At 38.3% G+C, this 20124-nt stretch overlaps 3 protein-coding genes across 3 annotated transcripts in view; 1 reads left to right on the plus strand and 2 right to left on the minus strand.

Annotated features, from left to right (window-relative positions):
* Positions 1-727: 727 nt before the first annotated feature.
* Positions 728-2714, minus strand: LOC148907319 (uncharacterized). The gene has a single exon (XM_089036843.1). It carries the CDS (start codon positions 2666-2668, stop codon positions 728-730), a length of 1941 nt encoding a protein of 646 aa, XP_088892969.1. The 5' UTR covers positions 2669-2714.
* A 755-nt stretch (positions 2715-3469) lies between these two features.
* LOC116306202 (uncharacterized) lies at positions 3470-11512 on the plus strand. Its single transcript, XM_031716254.2, has 3 exons — positions 3470-4053; positions 6644-7593; positions 8848-11512. The coding sequence occupies exons 1-3, from the start codon at positions 4005-4007 to the stop codon at positions 9436-9438; spliced, it is 1590 nt and encodes a 529-aa protein (XP_031572114.2). The 5' UTR covers positions 3470-4004; the 3' UTR covers positions 9439-11512.
* A 677-nt stretch (positions 11513-12189) lies between these two features.
* LOC116306199 (cilia- and flagella-associated protein 65) overlaps positions 12190-20124 on the minus strand; it is a 30297-nt gene continuing 22362 nt past the window's right edge. Inside the window, exons 42-49 of the mRNA XM_089036944.1 lie at positions 19867-20010; positions 19015-19074; positions 18870-18926; positions 17775-18205; positions 15898-16011; positions 15092-15281; positions 14458-14627; positions 12190-12722 (exon numbers count right to left, since the gene is read on the minus strand). Of these exons, the coding sequence (XP_088893070.1) occupies positions 12563-12722; positions 14458-14627; positions 15092-15281; positions 15898-16011; positions 17775-18205; positions 18870-18926; positions 19015-19074; positions 19867-20010 (1326 nt within the window). The 3' untranslated portion in view covers positions 12190-12562. The remainder of the gene's footprint in view (positions 12723-14457; positions 14628-15091; positions 15282-15897; positions 16012-17774; positions 18206-18869; positions 18927-19014; positions 19075-19866; positions 20011-20124) is intronic.

The following is a 20124-nucleotide window of genomic DNA, read 5'->3' on the forward strand; positions in this document are numbered from 1 at the left end:
TCTTTGACATAGAGTGGGACCAGGATTTAGCCATTCAGATAGTGATTTCTCAAACGAATAGTCTTGGCCTGAAGGACACCCAAGTGTATTGCTACATGTCTTGTGTGTGTTGCATGGTGAAGGACATGAAGCTAGGTTACATGATGTTGTGACTTCACTTGTAAGAACAGAACTAAATAGTGGCATATAGTAATCTGCCTCATTGCCATATAGGTCACCAGGTGTTACCAGAGGTGGTGTAGGTAATGTCAATTTAGCATCTCCAAATTGGTGGAGTTCCACCAAATGAAGTGCCCTTTTAATTGCATCTCCTCTTTTAAGAATGTCAAGGTTTATCTTCTTTGATTTTACCAAACTTTGTAAAATCATGAGCCAGTTGTCAAGAGGGCATGTGTTGGTAAGACTTAAACCTCTATTAGTCATACCTCCCCAAGGTATGGCTATCAAATCATCAGGGATCTTTGACTGTGCTAGGAAGCTTGCAATGTCAATTTCGTCTTGGGAATAACTGTTATCAATATGACAAGATGACTGGGACAGGAATGGGTGGGTATCAGTACTACCATGTGACACTGTAGGCTGTGACGGGTGGGTATCAGTACTACCATGTGACACTGTAGGCTGTGACGGGTGGGTATTAGTACTACCAGGTGACACTGTAGGCTGTGATGGGTGGGTATCAGTACTACCAGGTGACACTGTAGGCTGTGACGGGTGGGTATTAGTACTACCGGGGTGACAATGTAGGCTGTGACGGGTGGGTATTAGTACTACCAGGTGACACTGTAGGCTGTGACGGGTGGGTATTAGTACTACCAGAGGATGGATTAATATTAACTGGATTTAAAACTGGTAAAATGAAGGGATTCAAATCTCTGGGAACTCTCATTTCAAAGATCTCTGGAGCAATAACTTTTTTCCATAAGGCTGTGAGGTTCACCAATATATCTGAAATCAGTTGATCATCTCTTGTTATCCTCTCAATTGAAACAGGACCATCCTTTGCATACAAAACAAAGTCACAAAATTCTCTCTCAGTGACAAGTAGTTGCATCTGTACTTGGTAGAAGTAGTTGTGTGTGTGTTTCAAATAGCACTGCTTATCCTTGATGTTAAAACACTGTCTGCCTAGTACCTCCTTAGGAACCACACTATAATCCTCTGAAACAGCTTTGATGGTATGATCACTAAAAATTTTCAAGGATTTGATCTCAATGAGTCCATTTGGGCCTACTAGACCATCAGGTGAACATGCCAGCCAAGGGAATTTTGGGTTAACCCAGAGACCAGATGGATCTACTTGCTGCTTGGTTTGTTCTTGATACTTTGAAACAGCTTCAAGTTCACTTTCAAGTCCACGTGCCATCCAAACCGACTGATAATTTGGAGAAACTAAGTTCCAAATGTAAGAACATATGAACTTCTTACATCTGATCAAAGCAGTGCTTGAGTCATCAAGGACTAACTTTCCGACTCTAAATGCTTCAATGCATTTAGATGCTGTAAGTCGTAGCCACCTTTCTGACTGCCACATTTCACTTTTGCTTTGAGCTTCAGTGCCTTGTATTTGCATGAGGGATGGTGGAGTGATGTTGCATTCGAGGACCTTAAGCTGCTCTTCCAACACAGATAAATCTATGTCCTCCAGCTTGTAATCGGCATACTTCAGCTTTAACTGTGTTGTCCACATAGAACTTTTCCCCGTGCGACTACAGTCCTTTTCGATGTTTCTAAATAAAGCATTTAAGTGCTTTTCTGTCACGAATCTGTATTGTGGTGGTCGAGGATCGAACTCGATTACCTTTATTCGGCTTTTCTTTTTCTTTGAAGGATAATTAGCCTCAGAAAGTCTTTGGGGATTTTTCTTGCGTTTTTTACCCTTGTTCCATGAACATTCCTTACTGGTACATGGTGTTGATACGGTGAACCCGTTTGCCTTTACGTGGTCAGTAAGGTGAAGGAGAACTGCTATAATGTGGCTACAGCGACCTAGCTGGGAGACTTTACATGGATTGCACATCGCATGCACAACGGCACCACTAATACTAGATAAAACAATCGTGACATTATGAGGGTAATCATTTCGCATAGAAGGCCAGACATGAGCGCGTAGAAAGTAGTAATCGTCGTTCTTGTTGTCTGTTATATCATGCACAAAGCCGGATTCTACGTATTTTCGTCCGTTTTTAAAGGGTTTATCAGTCATGTGGCCAAGTCCATGGCTCTCGTTGTCGTCGTTCTCTTCCTCGTTGCTTGATGGAAGGGATTCCAAGCCATAGTAGTGCACGTGGCCGTAGTTAAACTGCGATGGTATATCGTATGCCGGGAATTTCTTCCATCCGGAATTTGGTATGTCCGGGATCTTTCGTAAATTTGGTTTCTTTACATCATCTCCTGTTTTTTCTCGTAAAGCTTTGGCTTCAAACCATTTTCCATCATCAATACTTGGATCGAGAACATGATTATTGCCTGACGATAAACAATTATTCACGCGTGCGATTAAATCGCTTCGTTTACCGCTAAGTTTCAACCCTCTGCATTTCAGCCAACGTTTCAGCTGCTCTAATGTATAGTTATCCGGCTCGCTTTCAAATTTTGAACCAGGAACGCCATCATTTTCATTGAGAACAGTGATAAAACTCGACGTAATTTTCGAAGTTGCCGCCATGCCATCTCTTAAAGGCTGATTTGTTTGTCCGAATCTCAGCAGGGGTCACAATTTCGTGACGTCACGACTGCGCTCCGCTATAAAAAAGTGAGAGAGAAGAAAAAAAAAAACCAAAATATATAAATGTGTAGCTGAACCATTAAGCACTTCAATGTGACTGATTTACCATTCAAAAGTTATCAGATAGTTTAGCGCGAAGAGTTTTATCAATATTACTTGCGGAGAAACAAAATAGTTCCTTTGAATAATTAAAATAATATTTGGGTGAAAACTAGTTTATTTTTGAATTATAAACTAGTTTATTTTCGATTTATTAAGTGATAGCATGAGTAAGAGTTAATAGGGAATGAGGAAATAAATTTGGCACTTTTGAAGTGAGATCGCCTTCATTTGGAAAAATATCGTTTAAAATTATGAATGGCTTGTCACATTTAAACGAAGCCGTGAACACAGGAAGCCCAGTTTGGACAAAGCGCAATGATAATCTTAATAATTTTTACGGAATAGTATTTTTGTTATTAAATTATAGATAGCTTATAAATAGAAAGGGTGCAAGGATGATGCAAACGGGCACGTCTTAAGTTTTTACATATGTGTTGCTTAATTATTTTCCAGTAAATTTTAGTCAAATTTGCTGTCTTTTGTAGAAGAGGCCTAACAAAATGTTAACCTGTTTTAATTTAAGAAGTAATTTTCTACTCTCGAAAATTGCTACTTGTTCTAAAAGAAACAAAAAGATCTAAAGGAAAGGAAAAGGAAAAGAGATTGTTCCCAGCATGCCGTGCGTGCTTAGGGCGTCCATCGAACCAAGGAGGGTGGGTTTTCTTCTTAAATTAATAATTCATATTGATTCATTATTTAAAGCGAAACACCCTCTGATACCTGTGTCTGGTCTACGTATGATATTATTCCAAATAACGTTGTTGTTATTCGGCCATATTTCGCAAGAATTCCCTAAATTCTGTGTCGACAAGTGTGGCTTAAAGTCTGGTTGTCAAAACTTTAGAATAACATTTCGATGAACATCACTGTATCTGATTCTGTGGTTTGAACGATGCCGGTGACTTGGTCTCGAGGAATCAAGGCTTTCTGAATACATATGGCTTTGTTTATTTGACTTCTGCCTTCGCTGAAATTTCACTGAGTTTGAAAAAGATTCCTATTCGTGGTCTGTGCGAGTGCTGATACCACAATGGGTGTAGTTGTAAACCTAGCGTTCCATCACTGATTTTAACCGAAAACTCCAACAGAGTTTGGTTGACTCACAATAATCTTTATGGCACAACATTAACCACGACTACTAAAGAGACGGAGCTGCTGAAACGATATACTATCAATGGCTTTGAATAAGTATTGGCCTCAAACGTATGGGTGTTTGTATGTAGGTAAGTAAAATTATCTCTCACTAAACTTAATTTAAGCTAAATCTTTTAACCAAATCATAGCAAAATTGTACTCTTTTTTATTATTTTTCCCCTTGAATTGGGAAATATTTTTTTAAAATTCACTTGTGTTAGAAATACTAAAACAAATAGTAACCCCAGGCTCAGTGAGTATAGGGGAATATTTACCTCACCGCTCAAAGACTCATAAATATTCCCCTATCTATATTCACTAAGCCTGAGGCGAATATCGTTAATTATTGCACAATGCAGAATTTTTTAATGCAAAAGTAAGGTATAGACCCCTTGCACTGAGTCCCAGAGGATTTGTTCTGGGGGACAAGTGAATGAATTTGAATAAGAAGAGAACAATATTCCTCCAGGGGGTCTATAAATAAAGGTTCAAACGGACGGGCTTGGTTTTGCATTAGAATTCAAGACTGAGGGCCGCTTAGAACTGGTTTAAAATATCAACTAAGCCCTAAATCCCATTGTTTCGACACAAAACAGGAAATACTAAGTAATAGTGAATTCAGAGTGGTAGGATACTGTTGCTTTGTTCTTTTGGAAATAGAGTGCTTACAATATATCCGTGTAATTAAAAACCTATCCCGTGTTTATAATTCAGCCCCGCTCTACCCTGTTGATATCAATTCCCACCGGCTTTGAGAATCTGGGTTTTCTGCCGAATTTATGAACCTACATTAAACAATGGATTTAGGGTGTGGTTGATTTTTGAGGATATATCAGCACAGCATGAATTTTTCAAAAATTGCAATTTTTCATACCACTGGGAATCAAGGGAGGTAAAGTGGAAATGCATTTGCCTCCCAGGTCAGGGGTCTCTGGTTCACTGTATCACATTTGAGTAGAGTTTGTTAGGTCTGATTTCTTTGAATCATAGAGGTTTTGTTCAGGTTCTGTGGTTTGCTTCCCTCTACAAAACCTAACAGGCAATTTCGATCTGTTAATTAGCTATGCTCTGACCTGGGTTAGCCAAGAAGACGTTTCACAGTTTGGAATAAAATGAAAAAGTTGAAAAATGTATGCTTTTATGTTCTACAACAAACATATTTACTTGCCATTTTATGAAATAACATCATTCGATATGTGTTTATTTAAAATCCTTTATTTAACGAGGGTGGCACTAAATAGCAAAAACTATGCTAAAAAACCTGTGGCCCTCTACAATAAGCTATAAACTATAGAAGAGATTAACAAAATTACTAGGAAAAAGAGAAAGCTGGTATACACTGTGTCACCTTTCTGTGTGAAAGAAAGCCAGTATGCACCATGTCACCATTCTGTGTGAAAGAATGCCAGAGTATACACCATATCACCTTTCTGTGTGAAAGAAAGCTGGTATACACTGTGTCTCCTTTCTGTGTGAAAAAATGCCAGTATACGCTATGTCACCTTTCTGTGTGAAAGAATGCCAGTATACGCTATGTCACCTTTCTGTGTGAAAGAATGCCAGTATACACCACGTCACCTTTTTGTGTGAAAGAAAGCCAGTGTACACCATGTCACCTTTCTGTGTGAAAGAAAGCCAGTATACACCATGTCACCTTTCTGTGTGAAAGAAAGCCAGTATACACCATGTCACCTTTCTGTGTGAAAGAAAGCCAGTATACACCATGTCACCTTTCTGTGTGAAAGAAAGCCAGTGTAGTCACCATGTCACCTTTCTGTGTGAAAGAAAGCCAGTGTAGTCACCATGTCACCTTTCTGTGTGAAAGAAAGCCAGTGTAGTCACCATGTCACCTTTCTGTGTGAAAGAAAGCCAGTATACACCATGTCACCTTTCTGTGTGAAAGAAAGCCAGTATGCACTGTGTCACCTTTCTGTGTGAAAGAAAGCCAGTATACACCATGTCACCTTTCTGTGTGAAAGAAAGCCAGTATACACTGTGTCACCTTTCTGTGTGAAAGAAAGCCAGTATACACTGTGTCACCTTTCTGTGTGAAAGAAAGCCAATATACACTGTGTCACCTTTCTGTGTGAAAGAAAGCTGATATACACCATGTCACCTTTCTGTGTGAAAGAAAGCTCAACTCGTAAATTACAATTGGAATTACAGTCAGTGGATGAATAGCTACTCTGTAGAAATGCCACTGTTAAATCCCATTTATTATTTATTTATTTATTATTATTTGATATACACTGAGTCACCTTTCTGTTTAAAAGAAAGCTGATATACACTGTGTCACCTTTCTGCATTGCTACATTGTTTTGTTGGTATTATTGCTAGTTTTGTTTTATATATGTGGACTATATAATACGAAAAGGTATAAAATAATGCTTCATTAATGTATTTTACAACATTATTGCGTGTATGAATTATACAAACTTGTTTGCACACAAGCAGTTCAATTGTTCTCTTGTACAATTTACTGTAAATTTATCACTTAGTGGTTAATCTTTTGACAAAACTTTGATATGATGTTTAAATCTTATCAGGCCTGAAAAGTGCCCACATTTATTTATCTTGGCAAAATTTGTGCTTTTGTCAGTAAATCTTGGCTTTTCTTTTCTTTACCTTCATTTTACAGATCTTTTTAACATGTTGTTTTGTTTTTTTGTTTTGCTTCAGACATAGCTTGGCGGAACATCTTTTCAGCCTACATGAATCTAATTTCTAATTTGGATAGGAAACAACTTCAAAGTCAAGTAGAAGACCTTTTTGGTGGAACTGATAAATTTCTGGCTTGCACATCAGTTCGTAGTGGCTTGGATCTTTTTCTAGCTACAATGAACTTCCCAAGAGGCTCTGAAATCATATTCACTGCCATTAACATTCCTGATATGCCAAGCATTGTGGAATCCTATGGAATTAATGTCGTAACTGTTGATATTGACCTTGAAACTCTTGGCCCCAAGGAAGAGCTTCTAGAATTAGCAATAACAGACAAAACAGTTGCTATCTTAGCAGCCCATATTTATGGAAAATGGATTGAGATGGATAAAATCATCAGTATAGCTCATAGCCGGGGGTTATTTGTTCTCGAGGATTGTGCTGAATGCTTTCAAGGCTTCAAAAGTAAAGGAAATGAAAATTCTGATCTTGTCTTTTATAGCTTTGGACTGATTAAGTATTCCACTTGTTTGGGTGGAGCAATCGTAAATGTCAAGAATATTGAACTTTTGAGAAAGATGAGAGCCAAACTAGGGTCATATCCTGTTCAGAGTCACGTTTTTTTCCTTCAAAAGTTGTTGAAATACTCTGCTATAACCTTGGCATTGAACAGTTCATATTTACAATGGGGCATTGTAAGACTCATGAACCTGCTCGGCTGGGAGTATAAAGAGGTGTTTATTTCTTTTTTAAGAGGATATCCGGGTCAAATTTTTCCTCAGCTACGACTTCAGCCTTCTGCCGCATTACTAAAGGTCATGTTTGATGTTCTGTCGAATGTTAATGAAAGAGAATTTGACATTGTGAAAATGAAGGGCGACTTTGTGGGAGACAATTTACCAGATAATGTTTTCATGCCTGGGAAGAAGTCTCGTGTTATCAACTACTGGCTGTTTCCAATTGTTGTTGTAAGTTTATGGATTTCTATAAATTTTAAAAGATTTTTGTTTTTTATGATACACTCAACAAAATTTCTGGATTTTGATTGGACAAGAGGAGTACAATTAAATCCCAAATTGTACTCTGTAGAGTCCTAATTAAGTCACTTAATGTTGTTAAGTATATTATGAACAACAAATCGCACAATCTTCTCGTGCAATTCAGAATTTATAGATACTTGTAATGTTTTAAAAGTTCTCAAATTAGACTTGCCTAAAGGCTCGTCCAATTTTGAACACTTTCAAAACATCACTCCTACCTTTAAATTCCAAATTGTACTCAAGAAAGTTTTGACAAATTAACAGACATCATAACTGCAATTTTCATATCTATGCAAAATTCATATCTATGCCAATTCAGTAGCTGCAGGTTGCCCATTGGAATTTGTTTTTTCACTGCTGCCAGTCAAAAATGCAAAAGGTGCCAAATGATTTATTTTAATTGATGGCAGTGAAAAACCAAATTTCAGCAAGCAGCTACAAGTTCACGTAAGATCCAAAACTGCTATAATAAGGGCTTGATCCAGAATGCTACAGTATTTACTCATTTTCGACCAAACCATGTGTCATTATTTGAAATTAAGATTCTTTGTTAAATCGACATTCAAATCGTTATCCCTGGGTTTCTAGTAAAGAAAGGAATGATAGTCAACCAAGGGAATAGCACATGGGCTGAATTTGGAAATTACTGGATTAAGTCTGTTCATAATAATCTACAAAGCTTTCGCTTTCGTTTTCACAACAGAGCTAGGCTCCAAACTAAGTGAAAGCCCAGAGATTGAATTAGAATTTAGCAGTTGATTTTTGAGGAGGGAGGAAAACCAGAGAACCTGGAGAAAAACTCTCGAAGCACTGGAGAAAACCAGCAAACAACTCTACTCACATGCAACATTGAGATCGGCAGGACTCGAGCTCAGGTCGCATGGAGAGAGGTGGCGCATTAGCAGCACACGCCACCTGCGCTTCCCGGTAATAATAATACTACTAATAATACATGGGTGTTATGACAACGTATACAGTATGTAAACAGTCATGGCAGATGTTGTATGGGAAGTATTCTGTTGTAAGAAAGGACAGGCTAATAGTAAAGAAGATATTAATAAAAGTGCCCCAAATTAGTGCAAAAGCGCTAGAACCACTAGTCTCTTGAATAAAGAGATTTGTTTAATTTTTATTTATTTATTTATTGAATTGCCTAACATTGGTAACTTTGGCTTTTTTAAGGATAATCCTTTTGAAGTCATGAAAGCACTTGCTAAAGAAGGAATAGAAGCATACCAAGGTGCAACACAGTTACGCACAGTCTACAAAACCCCTACTTCCAAGGAAGCTACAAGCAGCAGTACAGACCAAAATGATGAGGAAAGATTTGCGAAAAAGCTTTTGCCAGCTCAGGATTGTCATGTAGAAAATGACTTCAGCACCTCTCCTGAAGTAGCAGCTGGTGTAAGCCAATCATTTTCAAGTCCGAACTATTGCGAAACTTTCTCGACCACTGCTGTCACCCAACAAAACTTAGCTGCAAATTCACCAGCGAATTATTCCACTTCTACCGTGTTTGTTGGAAAAGAAAAAGACTCTCAGAAGAAGACTCTCAAGCATACCAAGTGTACTTCAAAGAATTCCAAAGATATTTTATACCCATACAATGCAGAGTACCTTATTGATCATGTTTTGTATTTGCCTGTACATAAGAAAGTTCCCTTATGGTATTTGGAGTACATATGTATTGCATTGGAAAAGGTTATGAAGGATCGACCTGGAGTAAAATTCAAGAATGACAAGAAAAATATTATTTTACCTTCAAAACTTTGAAGTACAATTTATTTTTTTCTTGATAGAAAAAAAATTGATTTCCTATTAGAAAAATATTATTTCTTATTAGAAAAATATTATTTTACCTTCAAAACTTTGAAGGACAATTTACTTTTTTCTTATCAATTAGAATGTATACTTAACGTTTTTTAGGTCTCAAAAATGAAATTAATGAACTTGGATTTTTTATATTCTCTCTATTTCATTGCACACACCGAACGCATAATTTATTACTACTATACTATAACTTGGATTTAATTAAATGCCTGCTTTTGGCCAATTATGAGATTAAATATTGTTTAACTAGGAATTAGAATGATTTACCTCATAACGTGAAATAGTTAGTATACTAATAGAGGTTAGCAGATCTTACTTTCATCGTTTTCTTTTGTGTCTATTTGACTAGAGTTCAAGCAATTAATCCCTGAAACACTAATTACTAAATATTACAAAATAGTGCTAGTTAAACAATAGAAAACAATGGAATTTCCATGAAATTGTGCTATTTAGTATTCCTAAAGTTTCACAGTTATATTGTTTGAACTCTATTACACATTGACTACTAGAAACAGTCTGAGTAAAACCGACTAAGGCCTAGGGCAAACGTTGAACTTTCCATGCACCGAACTTAATTACATCAAAGAATGCCGCCTCATTATCACCTGATATCCATTGTTTTTAATGAGTTCGGTGCATGGAAAGCTCGACGTTTGCCCTAGACCTAAACGAAATAGGCTCTTTGCTTGATAGTATTTACTACCACTACAAGGATGCTTTGTATCACTGAGTCATTAATGTTTTTAAATATATCAAAGTACACTCAACAAAATTACTCGATTATGATTGGTCGAGAAGAGACTCCACACTCCATCTGAGTACTTATCCAATTAACCATTTTCCATACATTGGTTCACTGGTCAAACACAAAGCGCTCAAGCGAGGCGCCAAGGTACTTTCAAAGGATAATTCAAATTTGAACCTTGCAACCTCGAATGAATGCTTTGTGTTTGACCAATGATCCGATGTATGGAAAATGGTGAATAGGCCCTTTATAGCAGCTCGGTAATCACGTGCTGATTATTTCACTGAGAGCAAATGAACGAACATTTTGATTCCCATGGGTGAAATTTACTGGAGAGCAAACAAACTTTCTACAACCTGTTTTGAGAGATTGTAATAAAACTGCATTTCGTAACACACTGGTTACACATCGTTTCATTCAGTTCTTTACAAGTAGCTAAAAAGAATCACCAATTTAAAAATTAATTTTGCTGTCCAGAACAGACACGTGACCATTAACTGCAAAGGGCCTATTGCTATCGTAACCACATAAGAAAGAATATATATATTGTTTTTAACTTACAAAACATATTTATATTATGCGGCACATGCAGCAAAACCATGAAATGAAAACAAAGTTGATTCTGAGAAATAGTAGCTATAAAGTGACTTGTGATAAAATTACAAAATTACTCGATTCTGCACAATTAATTCCCAAATTGTACTCTATAGAGTCCTAATTACGTTGCTCAATTTTGTTGCCTGTGTTATAAAGACAAAATCACGGCTCGTCCAATTTTGGAAATTTTCAAATCATCACTCGTAGCTATAAATCCCAAATTGTACGAGAAGATCGTGCGATAGACCTCATCGGCTCTGGAGCGCTTGAGCGTAATGTTGTCCCATTTCAGACCAACTGTCATTCCCTTGAGAATAATATTCTTTGTTTGAGTTGTTTCCATATTCAGGTGTCTTCTCGTGTGCAACCGAACGCAAACCTTAAACAAAGAAATGATATTCTAGGGAATGACGTGGTCTGAAATGGAAAACATTACGTCAGAGCCAAGGAGGTCTATTTCCTATACTAAATAGTTGCTATCACTCAATCAGATAATTCATAACACAAAGCCAAATATACAAGAGAGCATTTGAGTCTTTGAATAAGTTGAAATATCTGACTGCTATAAATGATAGTTCTTGTATTCATTAACTCAAGGTATTTTTTCATATGCAAATATATTATGCCTGACTATCTGCACTGGTATTTATTCCAATAATAAATCTTTTTTTATAATACGTATAGAGTAATGTATTGTAAAATAATAGATGAAAGAAAGAAATCTTTCTTCTAACAAGAATTGTCGAATTATTCATTACGTTATCTTATCTCCTCGAAAGAAAAAGTCATGAGCCCCCCTGTGACTCAGACAAAGACCAGATATGCACGCTCAGTCTTCTTTAGATTACGCGCGCTCTGTGACTCGGACAAACACCAGACACGCACGCTCGGTCTTGTTTAGATCACGCGCGCTCTGTGACTTAGACAAACACCAGACATGCGCGCTCAGTCTTCTTTAGATTTCGCGCGCTCTGTGACTCAGACAAACACCAGACATGCGCGCTCAGTCTTGTTTAGATTACGCGCGCTCTGTGACTCGGACAAACACCAGACATGCGCGCTCAGTCGTTTAGATTACGCGCGCTCTGTGACTCAGACAAACACCAGAAATGCGCGCTCAGTCTTCTTTAGATTACGCGCGTTCTGTGACTCGGACAAACACCAGACATGCGCGCTCAGTCGTTTAGATTACGCGCGCTCTGTGACTCAGACAAACACCAGAAATGCGCGCTCAGTCTTGTTTAGATTACGCGCGCTCTGTGACTCAGACAAACACCAGACATGACTTTAAATCAGACAAAGATAAGACATTCACGCACAAGGCAACCCATGTATAGTAAGTAAAACAATAATAAAAATTAACAAATGTTCTTTATTTACACTTACACGCGTACTTGTTTACACCAATGCACAAAATTGCAAATCATACGCCGTAGAACAACTGCTTTAAGGTGGTTTTTTCTTTGACAAAATGTTTGTTAAAAAATATATATATAATTCTATTTGAGTTCATAGCGGTAGCATCACAGTAGGGCGATCAAAAACCAATAACAAGCTACTAGTGTTGATCAAAACGTGTGTTAAATAACTTATAGACTTTAGGTAGCGGTAGCATCACAGTAGGGTGATCAAGAACCAATAACAAGCTACTAGTGTTGATCAAAACGTGTGTTAAATAACTTATATATTTTATAATTAGGAGTCGATTAATAACCTCTACAAGCGTCATTTTGGAGTCCGAGTTCTCTGCTGTAATCGACTGGGTGGTAATGCGATGACTCGAGGGCGGGCGCACAGATTCACCTCCGCACGACTCGCTTCGGTTACGATGTTGTGGAGAGTGTTTTCGAGCACTGCTTCGATTAATGATTGACATTCTGGGAAGCTGAAAAGAAAATTTACAGATCAACGCGTGACGACACTAAGAACACTACGGGAAGTTTACAGGATCACTAAGAAGCTACGGGGAAGACTACAGATCACTAAGAAGCTACGGGGAAGACTACAGATTACTAAGAAGCTACGGGGAAGACTACAGATCACTAAGAAGCTACGGGGAAGACTACAGATTACTAAGAAGCTACGGGGAAGACTACAGATCACTAAGAAGCTACGGGGAAGACTACAGATCACTAAGAAGCTACGGGGAAGACTACAGATCACTAAGAAGCTACGGGGAAGACTACAGATCACTAAGAAGCTACGGGGAAGACTACAGATCACTAAGAAGCTACGGGGAAGACTACAGGATCACTAAGAAGCTACGGGGAAGACTACAGGATCACTAAGAAGCTACGGGGAAGACTACAGGATCACTAAGAAGCTACGGGGAAGACTACAGGATCACTAAGAAGCTACGGGGAAGACTACAGGATCACTAAGAAGCTACGGGGAAGACTACAGATCACTAAGAAGCTACGGGGAAGACTACAGATCACTAAGAAGCTACGGGGAAGACTACAGGATCACTAAGAAGCTACGGGGAAGACTACAGGACCACTAAGAAGCTACGGGGAAGACTACAGATCACTAAGAAGCTACGGGGAAGACTACAGGATCACTAACAAGTAAAACCGGAGGTCCCGTCTGCTTACACCCTCTAACCCCATAAATAAAGTGGACGTTAAAGATTCTGCTGTATTATTCGTGCAAGAGTAGGGGATCGTCGCTTGGTGCAACAGCCCGGCCTTGGGGGCATCTGTTACTAACAAACACTCATGATTGTATTGTAAATTGCATTGCTGCAATTTGTATAGGAAAAAGGCGAGTGCAATTAAAGAACTTTCAAAACATTACAAGTGTCTATTAATTCCTAATTGTACGAGAAGATCGTGTGATTTTTTGTTTATAGTTCACTCAACAAAATTTCAGTAAAAAATGCGCATCGACGCCGTTCATCTTTGTCTATTTGGCGGCCGATTTTCAGTCCATCGTGCAGCTGAAATGCATAAAAAAGATTAGTTCTTACGGCTTTAAAATTTTATTTATATGTTTTTTAAATACAAAATGATAGAAAATAATTGTTTTGATATTGTTTTGGCCGTGTTGCCATAGCGACTTAATTCGGTACTCCTACGGAGTACAATTAACGCTATAATTGTACTCCTCTCGACCAATCAGAGTCGAGTAATTTTGTTGAGTGTACTATAAGGGGCGTAATAGCAGTCCGTCAAGTCTCTCGAAAATAATCATTGTAAAGCGCATTTGGATTATGAAATGCACTATATAAGAATTGCCATTATTCTTATTTTATTTTTTTAATAGGGAAAACAAAAAATAAAAAAAACAACAACAAAAAAAAAAACAACAACACCATCACCAACTTAGCCCTAGGGGAAGGAATTTAACCAATTATTCTAATTTCAAAACAAGTTACTCAGGGAACAAAATGGTGTGGTGTGGAACGGCTGCATTTTGTCTCATTCATTTGAAAACAATTTCTGATATTTTGCCTCCTGAGTAAACAGGAACGAGAGAAAATTTGCTTTAGCAAAGTAGCGTGTTGTACACTATATTGTTCTTAGTGGAGGTAGAGAAGGGGGGGGAGGAAGGACGGTTTCGCGAATTCGTTTCTAATGGAAAACGAGGACGTTTTTAGTATTTTAAGAGTAAATATTTACCTTCGAGCCTTCTGTCTCTGTGTCGATTTCCATTCCGGATCCAAGTGTTGGTCTTTCAGATACTCTACCACAGACAACGCTGAACCAGATCTTTGCATAATCTCGTGGGTCTTGGTGATGGCTCTATCGTCCAATTCGTGGCTAGTACTTATGAGTAACGCTTGTGTATCCTGTTTCAATTAGAAAACGATTTTTCTTTTTAAATTTGACAGACGTTTCAAACTGAATCTGCAAATTTTATGGAAACCTTGAAACAACCTCTGGGCTCATCAAAGTCAGAACCCTAAACAACTTCTGGGCCGATCCAAGTCAGAACCCTGAAGCAAGCTCTTGGCTGATCTAAGTCAGGGCACGGATAACTCGCAGATTGAACCCTGAAACAACCTCTGGGCTGATCTTAGTCAGGGCACGGGTAACTCGCATATTGAACCCTGAAACAACCTCTGGGTTGATCTAAGTCAGGGCACAGCTAACTCACAGATCGAACCCTGAAACAACCTCTGGGCTGATCTAAGTCAGGGCACGACTATAACTCACAGATCGAACAGTGAAACAACCTCTGGGCTGATCAAAGTCAGTTCGGTAAACTCACAGATTGTCTTGTGGTATTTAGCAGGTTAGGTTTTAACCATACCTTTCTGGAGAGCGGCGTTTCTTCTTTAGGTTTGGCTGCTACATCTTTGTCACTGCTCCCAGCAGAGGAAGGTCTAGAGGTCGGTTCGTCGAGGGTAAAGGGAGTCTCGCACAGCTGTCGGAAGTACGGCACGGGTTCGTTTGATAGCTCCTTTAGGCTTTTGTGGAAACTTTCGTCGTACAAAAGACCCCTAAATGGAGAAAAAGAATAATATATTATAATGATGATTAATAATAATTGCCTTCTGCTCGCTCATATCCTTCATCTGAGTTGACCACATTCACTAAACCAGCATAGCTGTGAACGGGGAAACAAAGCACGAGTGGACAAAACGACTGGCCCTAAGCATTTTTGGAAACGTAGCAGTAAAGTGCAATTGTTTTCATTCCTCCTTCCATATTTCTGCTTCTTGTCGACACGTATAAAATATTTTAGTCAAAAGAAAACAGCAAAATACGTAAAACTTGGGTTACAGTAACCTGGGAATGAGGGCTGGCGGCAAAACAGGTAAATTCGCTGTGATTGGCTAAAACAAAATTCACCGCTCAGCTGGAAAGGAATTATGGGTCAGCTATCTTGGGTTAGGATTTTCCAAGCAGAGTACAATGTAAATTTCTCTTTTTGATTGAAATGGTATTCAGCCCTGAGTTCAACTTGGCAAAATAATAGAAAATGCTAATAAAAAAAACAAAAAAAAAAAACCAGAATCCTCAATTCTGATTGGTTGAATTTGAAATTGTTCTGAAGGTCAAATCAGCTGTTTCCTACCCGTTGTTTACCACAGGAAGCCCGAAAGATCATCTTACCTTAAGATGACGGATAAGAGATCCGTGACCACGCCCATCTCAGGTCTTGAACACGTGACCAGTGCTGATAGGTCTTGTTTGTCTCTATTGGTGTCTTTGTTCATGACATAACGTCTGCAAAACAAATAGAAGTGTCAATCATGTTGTACGTGTGAACTGGAAGAGATGGTTGTAGGTAAATACCTCTAGTGGGTCTCAGTTTCTGTATATACAACTGTACATCATTATCATTATTTTTAACAAAAAGAAAACCGGTTTTGAACCACAATATATACTTACTTGAATAAAGTTTGTCACCGAAAACCTACAGAGCTGAGACCCCTGAGGCTCACGGGAAACATATCATTTTAAACAAGTAAAGCTTTAGATACAAACTGCAGTTTGAGAATGTAACTGGTTAACGATCTCAAGTCCATCAATAGTAATCAAGAAGTTCAAACATGTCAAAATGTATCTACGCCCCGGGTAGGGGGGACTCCGGGAAAAAAGTACCGGGGATGCTCGTCGTATCTCTTATAGGGGTAAAAATTCGCGATTTGGTATCTTTTAGGGTGTTAAATGCGAATTTTTGAAAATCAGTATTTCTGGTATCATTTAGGGTGTCGGAAAAGGAGAGAAGCACGCATCGATATGGCTTATCCTAGGCGCTTTTTATATAAAATTTAATATTATTTGTTGTGGTATCTCTTAGGGGTTAAAAATCATTCAGTCACGCCCTTTTTTAAAGACTACCGGTATCTTTTAGGGGTCTTTTTGAAAATTTCCATCTTACGAGCATGCCCGGTACTTTTTTCCCGGAGTCCCCCCCCGGAATCTACGCATAATCCTTGCCGGTGTCAGCTTTGTAGCTGCTTTTTAGGTGGCTTACTTTATTAAACCATGATTTATTATTATAGCGAAGACAAAATCAATGGTTACGGCCCTGTACTTCAAATGGCATTGAAACATTCATTCGAGTATACACACACGTTACACTCTTGTCTAGTACTATTATTTACTTGTGAAACCTCCCTTTCCCACAGCTTGCTACACTATCCATCGAAAGGCTTTCATTCGGTAATCTCCCATTGTACACTCTTTGTCGTCGAGTGTTCTTCATCACCAATTCATCTTCAGATCACGTGATATCGTTCAGATGGAACATCGAGGGTTCCCCAGCAGAGAGGGTAGGTATCAATAAAACCACCTAAGGCAGACTCTTAGTTATTTTTAAAGTGCCAATCAAGCTTTCTTATTAATCATCTAGTAACTTAACTTTATCTGCGTGGAAATATTTAACCGCATGAATTTCGATCATCGAATAAAAGTTTTCACTTTCAAAATGTTCATACACGAAAATGATAAGGAAATGAGTATTTTCAGCTATACTTGCTTTGGTTCATTGTGCAGGGTCAGTATCACGTGATGGTGCGGTCCCGGGGGGGACTCCGGGAAGAAAGTACCGGGGATGCTCGTCGTATCTCTTAGGGGTAAAAATTCGCGATTTGGTATCTTTTAGGGTGTTAAATGCGAATTTTTGAAAATCAGCATTTTCTGGTATCATTTAGGGTGTCGGAAAAGGAGAGAAGCACGCATCGATATGGCTTATCCTAGGCGCTTTTTATATAAAATTTAATATTATTTGTTGTGGTATCTCTTAGGGGTTAAAAATCATTCAGTCACGCCCTTTTTTAAAGACTACCGGTATCTTTTAGGGGTCTTTTTGAAAATTTCCATCTTACGAGCATGCCCGGTACTTTTTTCCCGGAGTCCCCCCCCCCCCCCCCCCCGGAATCTACGCATAATCCTTGCCGGTGTCAGCTTTGTAGCTGCTTTTTAGGTGGCTTACTTTATTAAACCATGATTTATTATTATAGCGAAGACAAAATCAAACTTACTGGTCAATAAAAAAGTCGTTGATGTCAGACTGGAAGTTCTTATAGAATTCAGCAAGAGAGTGTGTCCTAGCAGTAACCCCAAGATGCAGCCAGAACGACTCAGGAGGGGAGGGCTGGGGAGGTGTTTTTTGCTCCTCTTCTCTAGACTTTCTTGCTTTCTTCTTCGAACTGCTCCTCTCGTCTCGCTTCCCTGCAGACCCTATGGGAGGTAACGCATTGTACTTGCGAAGATCCCCTTCAGATTTCGAGATGGCTTGGCTGGTGTTATCTATCGACCTGAGGCGTTGTCCTGAACGCGGCCTGGTTTTGGCGCCTTTTTCTCTGTTGATATCTTCTTCGGTAATCGTAAAGGTATATTGTTTTTCTTCTTGTTTGTTTGTCCAGTCAATGAGTCTTTGATTAAAGTCAGCCATTTCTGTCTCGTCTACGACCTGTTGAATCAATGTACACGGTAGTTTGTTGAATAATTTCTTGACTAACAAGCATTGGTATGGTGTATGATTCGCAAGGTGTCTATTCAGTTCTCTGAAAAGAATTTATTAGACGATAAAATCAAAATGGAGAGTAAGGTTGCTAGCAATACGGCAAGCAGGGGTGGTGTAACGATGGGAGCGTTCAACTCTCGACATTACGACCTGAGAAAACCCTCGTAGCAAGGGGGAGCGGCTAACCACTACGCCACCCATGCCACACATCTCTCATTCAACTCGACAACTATGCTCTCCTTTTCAATGGATACCCTTCTCCAAATTATTATGTGCAGTTGGCTATTTAATAAAGATTATTATTCATTATTTATTATTTATCTATTATCCATTTATTATTTATTCATTTATTGATCATTCATTTATTATTTATCATTTATTTGTTATTTATCATTTATTATCTATTTATTATTTATTTATTATTTATTTATTATTCATTATTCATTTATTATTTATTTATTCATTTATGATTTATATGTTATTTATCATTTATTATATATTTATCATTTATTTGTTATCTATTATCTATAATTTATTTATTTATTTATTATTTATTTATTATCTATTTATTATTTATTATTTATCATTTATTTAATATTTTACTGCTTACCTCGCAAAGAACATCTAAGTCGTACATGGACGGAGGTCCAGATGAAAAGAAAGACATCTGTAAGAAAAGAAGAAGTACGTTTATTATATATATATATATATGCAATCAAAAGAATTCAAGTATCAATTCTTCGTTAACTACCAACCTTGAGTAGAGTAGACTGGCCTGGGTGAAGATACCCGTGGTCTGGTTCGATCATTAAAACCTGCGATATCAATAACAACAGCATAGTCAACCTACTTAAAGAGATTAGTAGCCCGAGATAAATGGAGTGAATATCAGGTCTGATTGTTAGACCCTTTTATCAGCACATAATTAATGGAGCGGAATGGTTTGGAAGCTCCATAGAACAAAGCTATTGTTTTGCATTTGAGGTTGAGCCGTACCCTGGGGGGTTGGGGGGGAGGGGGGGGACTCCGGGAAAAAAGTACCGGGCATGCTCGTAAGATGGAAATTTTCAAAAAGACCCCTAAAAGATACCGGAAGTCTTTTAAAAAGGGCGTGGCTGAATGATTTTTAACCCCTAAGAGATACCACAACAAATAATATTAAATTTTATATAAAAAGCGCCTAGGATAAGCCATATCGATGCGCGCTTCTCTCCTTTTCCGACACCCTAAGAGATACCAGAAAATGCTGATTTTCAAAAATTCGCATTTAACACCCTAAAAGATACCAAATCGCGAATTTTTACCCCTAAGAGATACGACGAGCATCCCCGGTACTTTCTTCCCGGAGTCCCCCCCGGGACCGCACCATCACGTGATACTGACCCTGCACAATGAACCAAAGCAAGTATGGCTGAAAATACTCATTTCCTTATCATTTTCGTGTATGAACATTTTGAAAGTGAAAACTTTTATTCGATGATCGAAATTCATGCGGTTAAATATTTCCACGCAGATAAAGTTAAGTTACTAGATGATTAATAAGAAAGCTTGATTGGCACTTTAAAAATAACTAAGAGTCTGCCTTAGGTGGTTTTATTGATACCTACCCTCTCTGCTGGGGAACCCTCGATGTTCCATCTGAACGATATCACGTGATCTGAAGATGAATTGGTGATGAAGAACACTCGACGACAAAGAGTGTACAATGGGAGATTACCGAATGAAAGCCTTTCGATGGATAGTGTAGCAAGCTGTGGGAAAGGGAGGTTTCACAAGTAAATAATAGTACTAGACAAGAGTGTAACGTGTGTGTATACTCGAATGAATGTTTCAATGCCATTTGAAGTACAGGGCCGTAACCAGGG

The sequence above is a fragment of the Actinia tenebrosa genome, unplaced genomic scaffold (genome assembly GCF_029948245.1).
Source record: "Actinia tenebrosa isolate PJP-AT-01 unplaced genomic scaffold, QUT_ActTen_1.0 PGA_scaffold4__44_contigs__length_22323623, whole genome shotgun sequence".
Classification (NCBI taxonomy): Eukaryota; Metazoa; Cnidaria; class Anthozoa; order Actiniaria; family Actiniidae; genus Actinia; species Actinia tenebrosa.

What these genes read in the sequence shown, in the direction of transcription:
- LOC148907319 (XM_089036843.1), bottom strand. Translation starts at nt 2,668, where the DNA reads ATGGCGGCAACTTCGAAAATTACGTCGAGTTTTATCACTGTTCTCAAT.
- LOC116306202 (XM_031716254.2), top strand. Translation starts at nt 4,005, where the DNA reads ATGGCTTTGAATAAGTATTGGCCTCAAACGTATGGGTGTTTGTATGTA. An exon ending in GTATGGGTGTTTGTATGTAG is followed by an intron (nt 4,054 to 6,643) that starts GTAAGTAAAATT and finishes GTTTTGCTTCAG; the next exon opens with ACATAGCTTGGCGGAACATC. An exon ending in GGCTGTTTCCAATTGTTGTT is followed by an intron (nt 7,594 to 8,847) that starts GTAAGTTTATGG and finishes GGCTTTTTTAAG; the next exon opens with GATAATCCTTTTGAAGTCAT.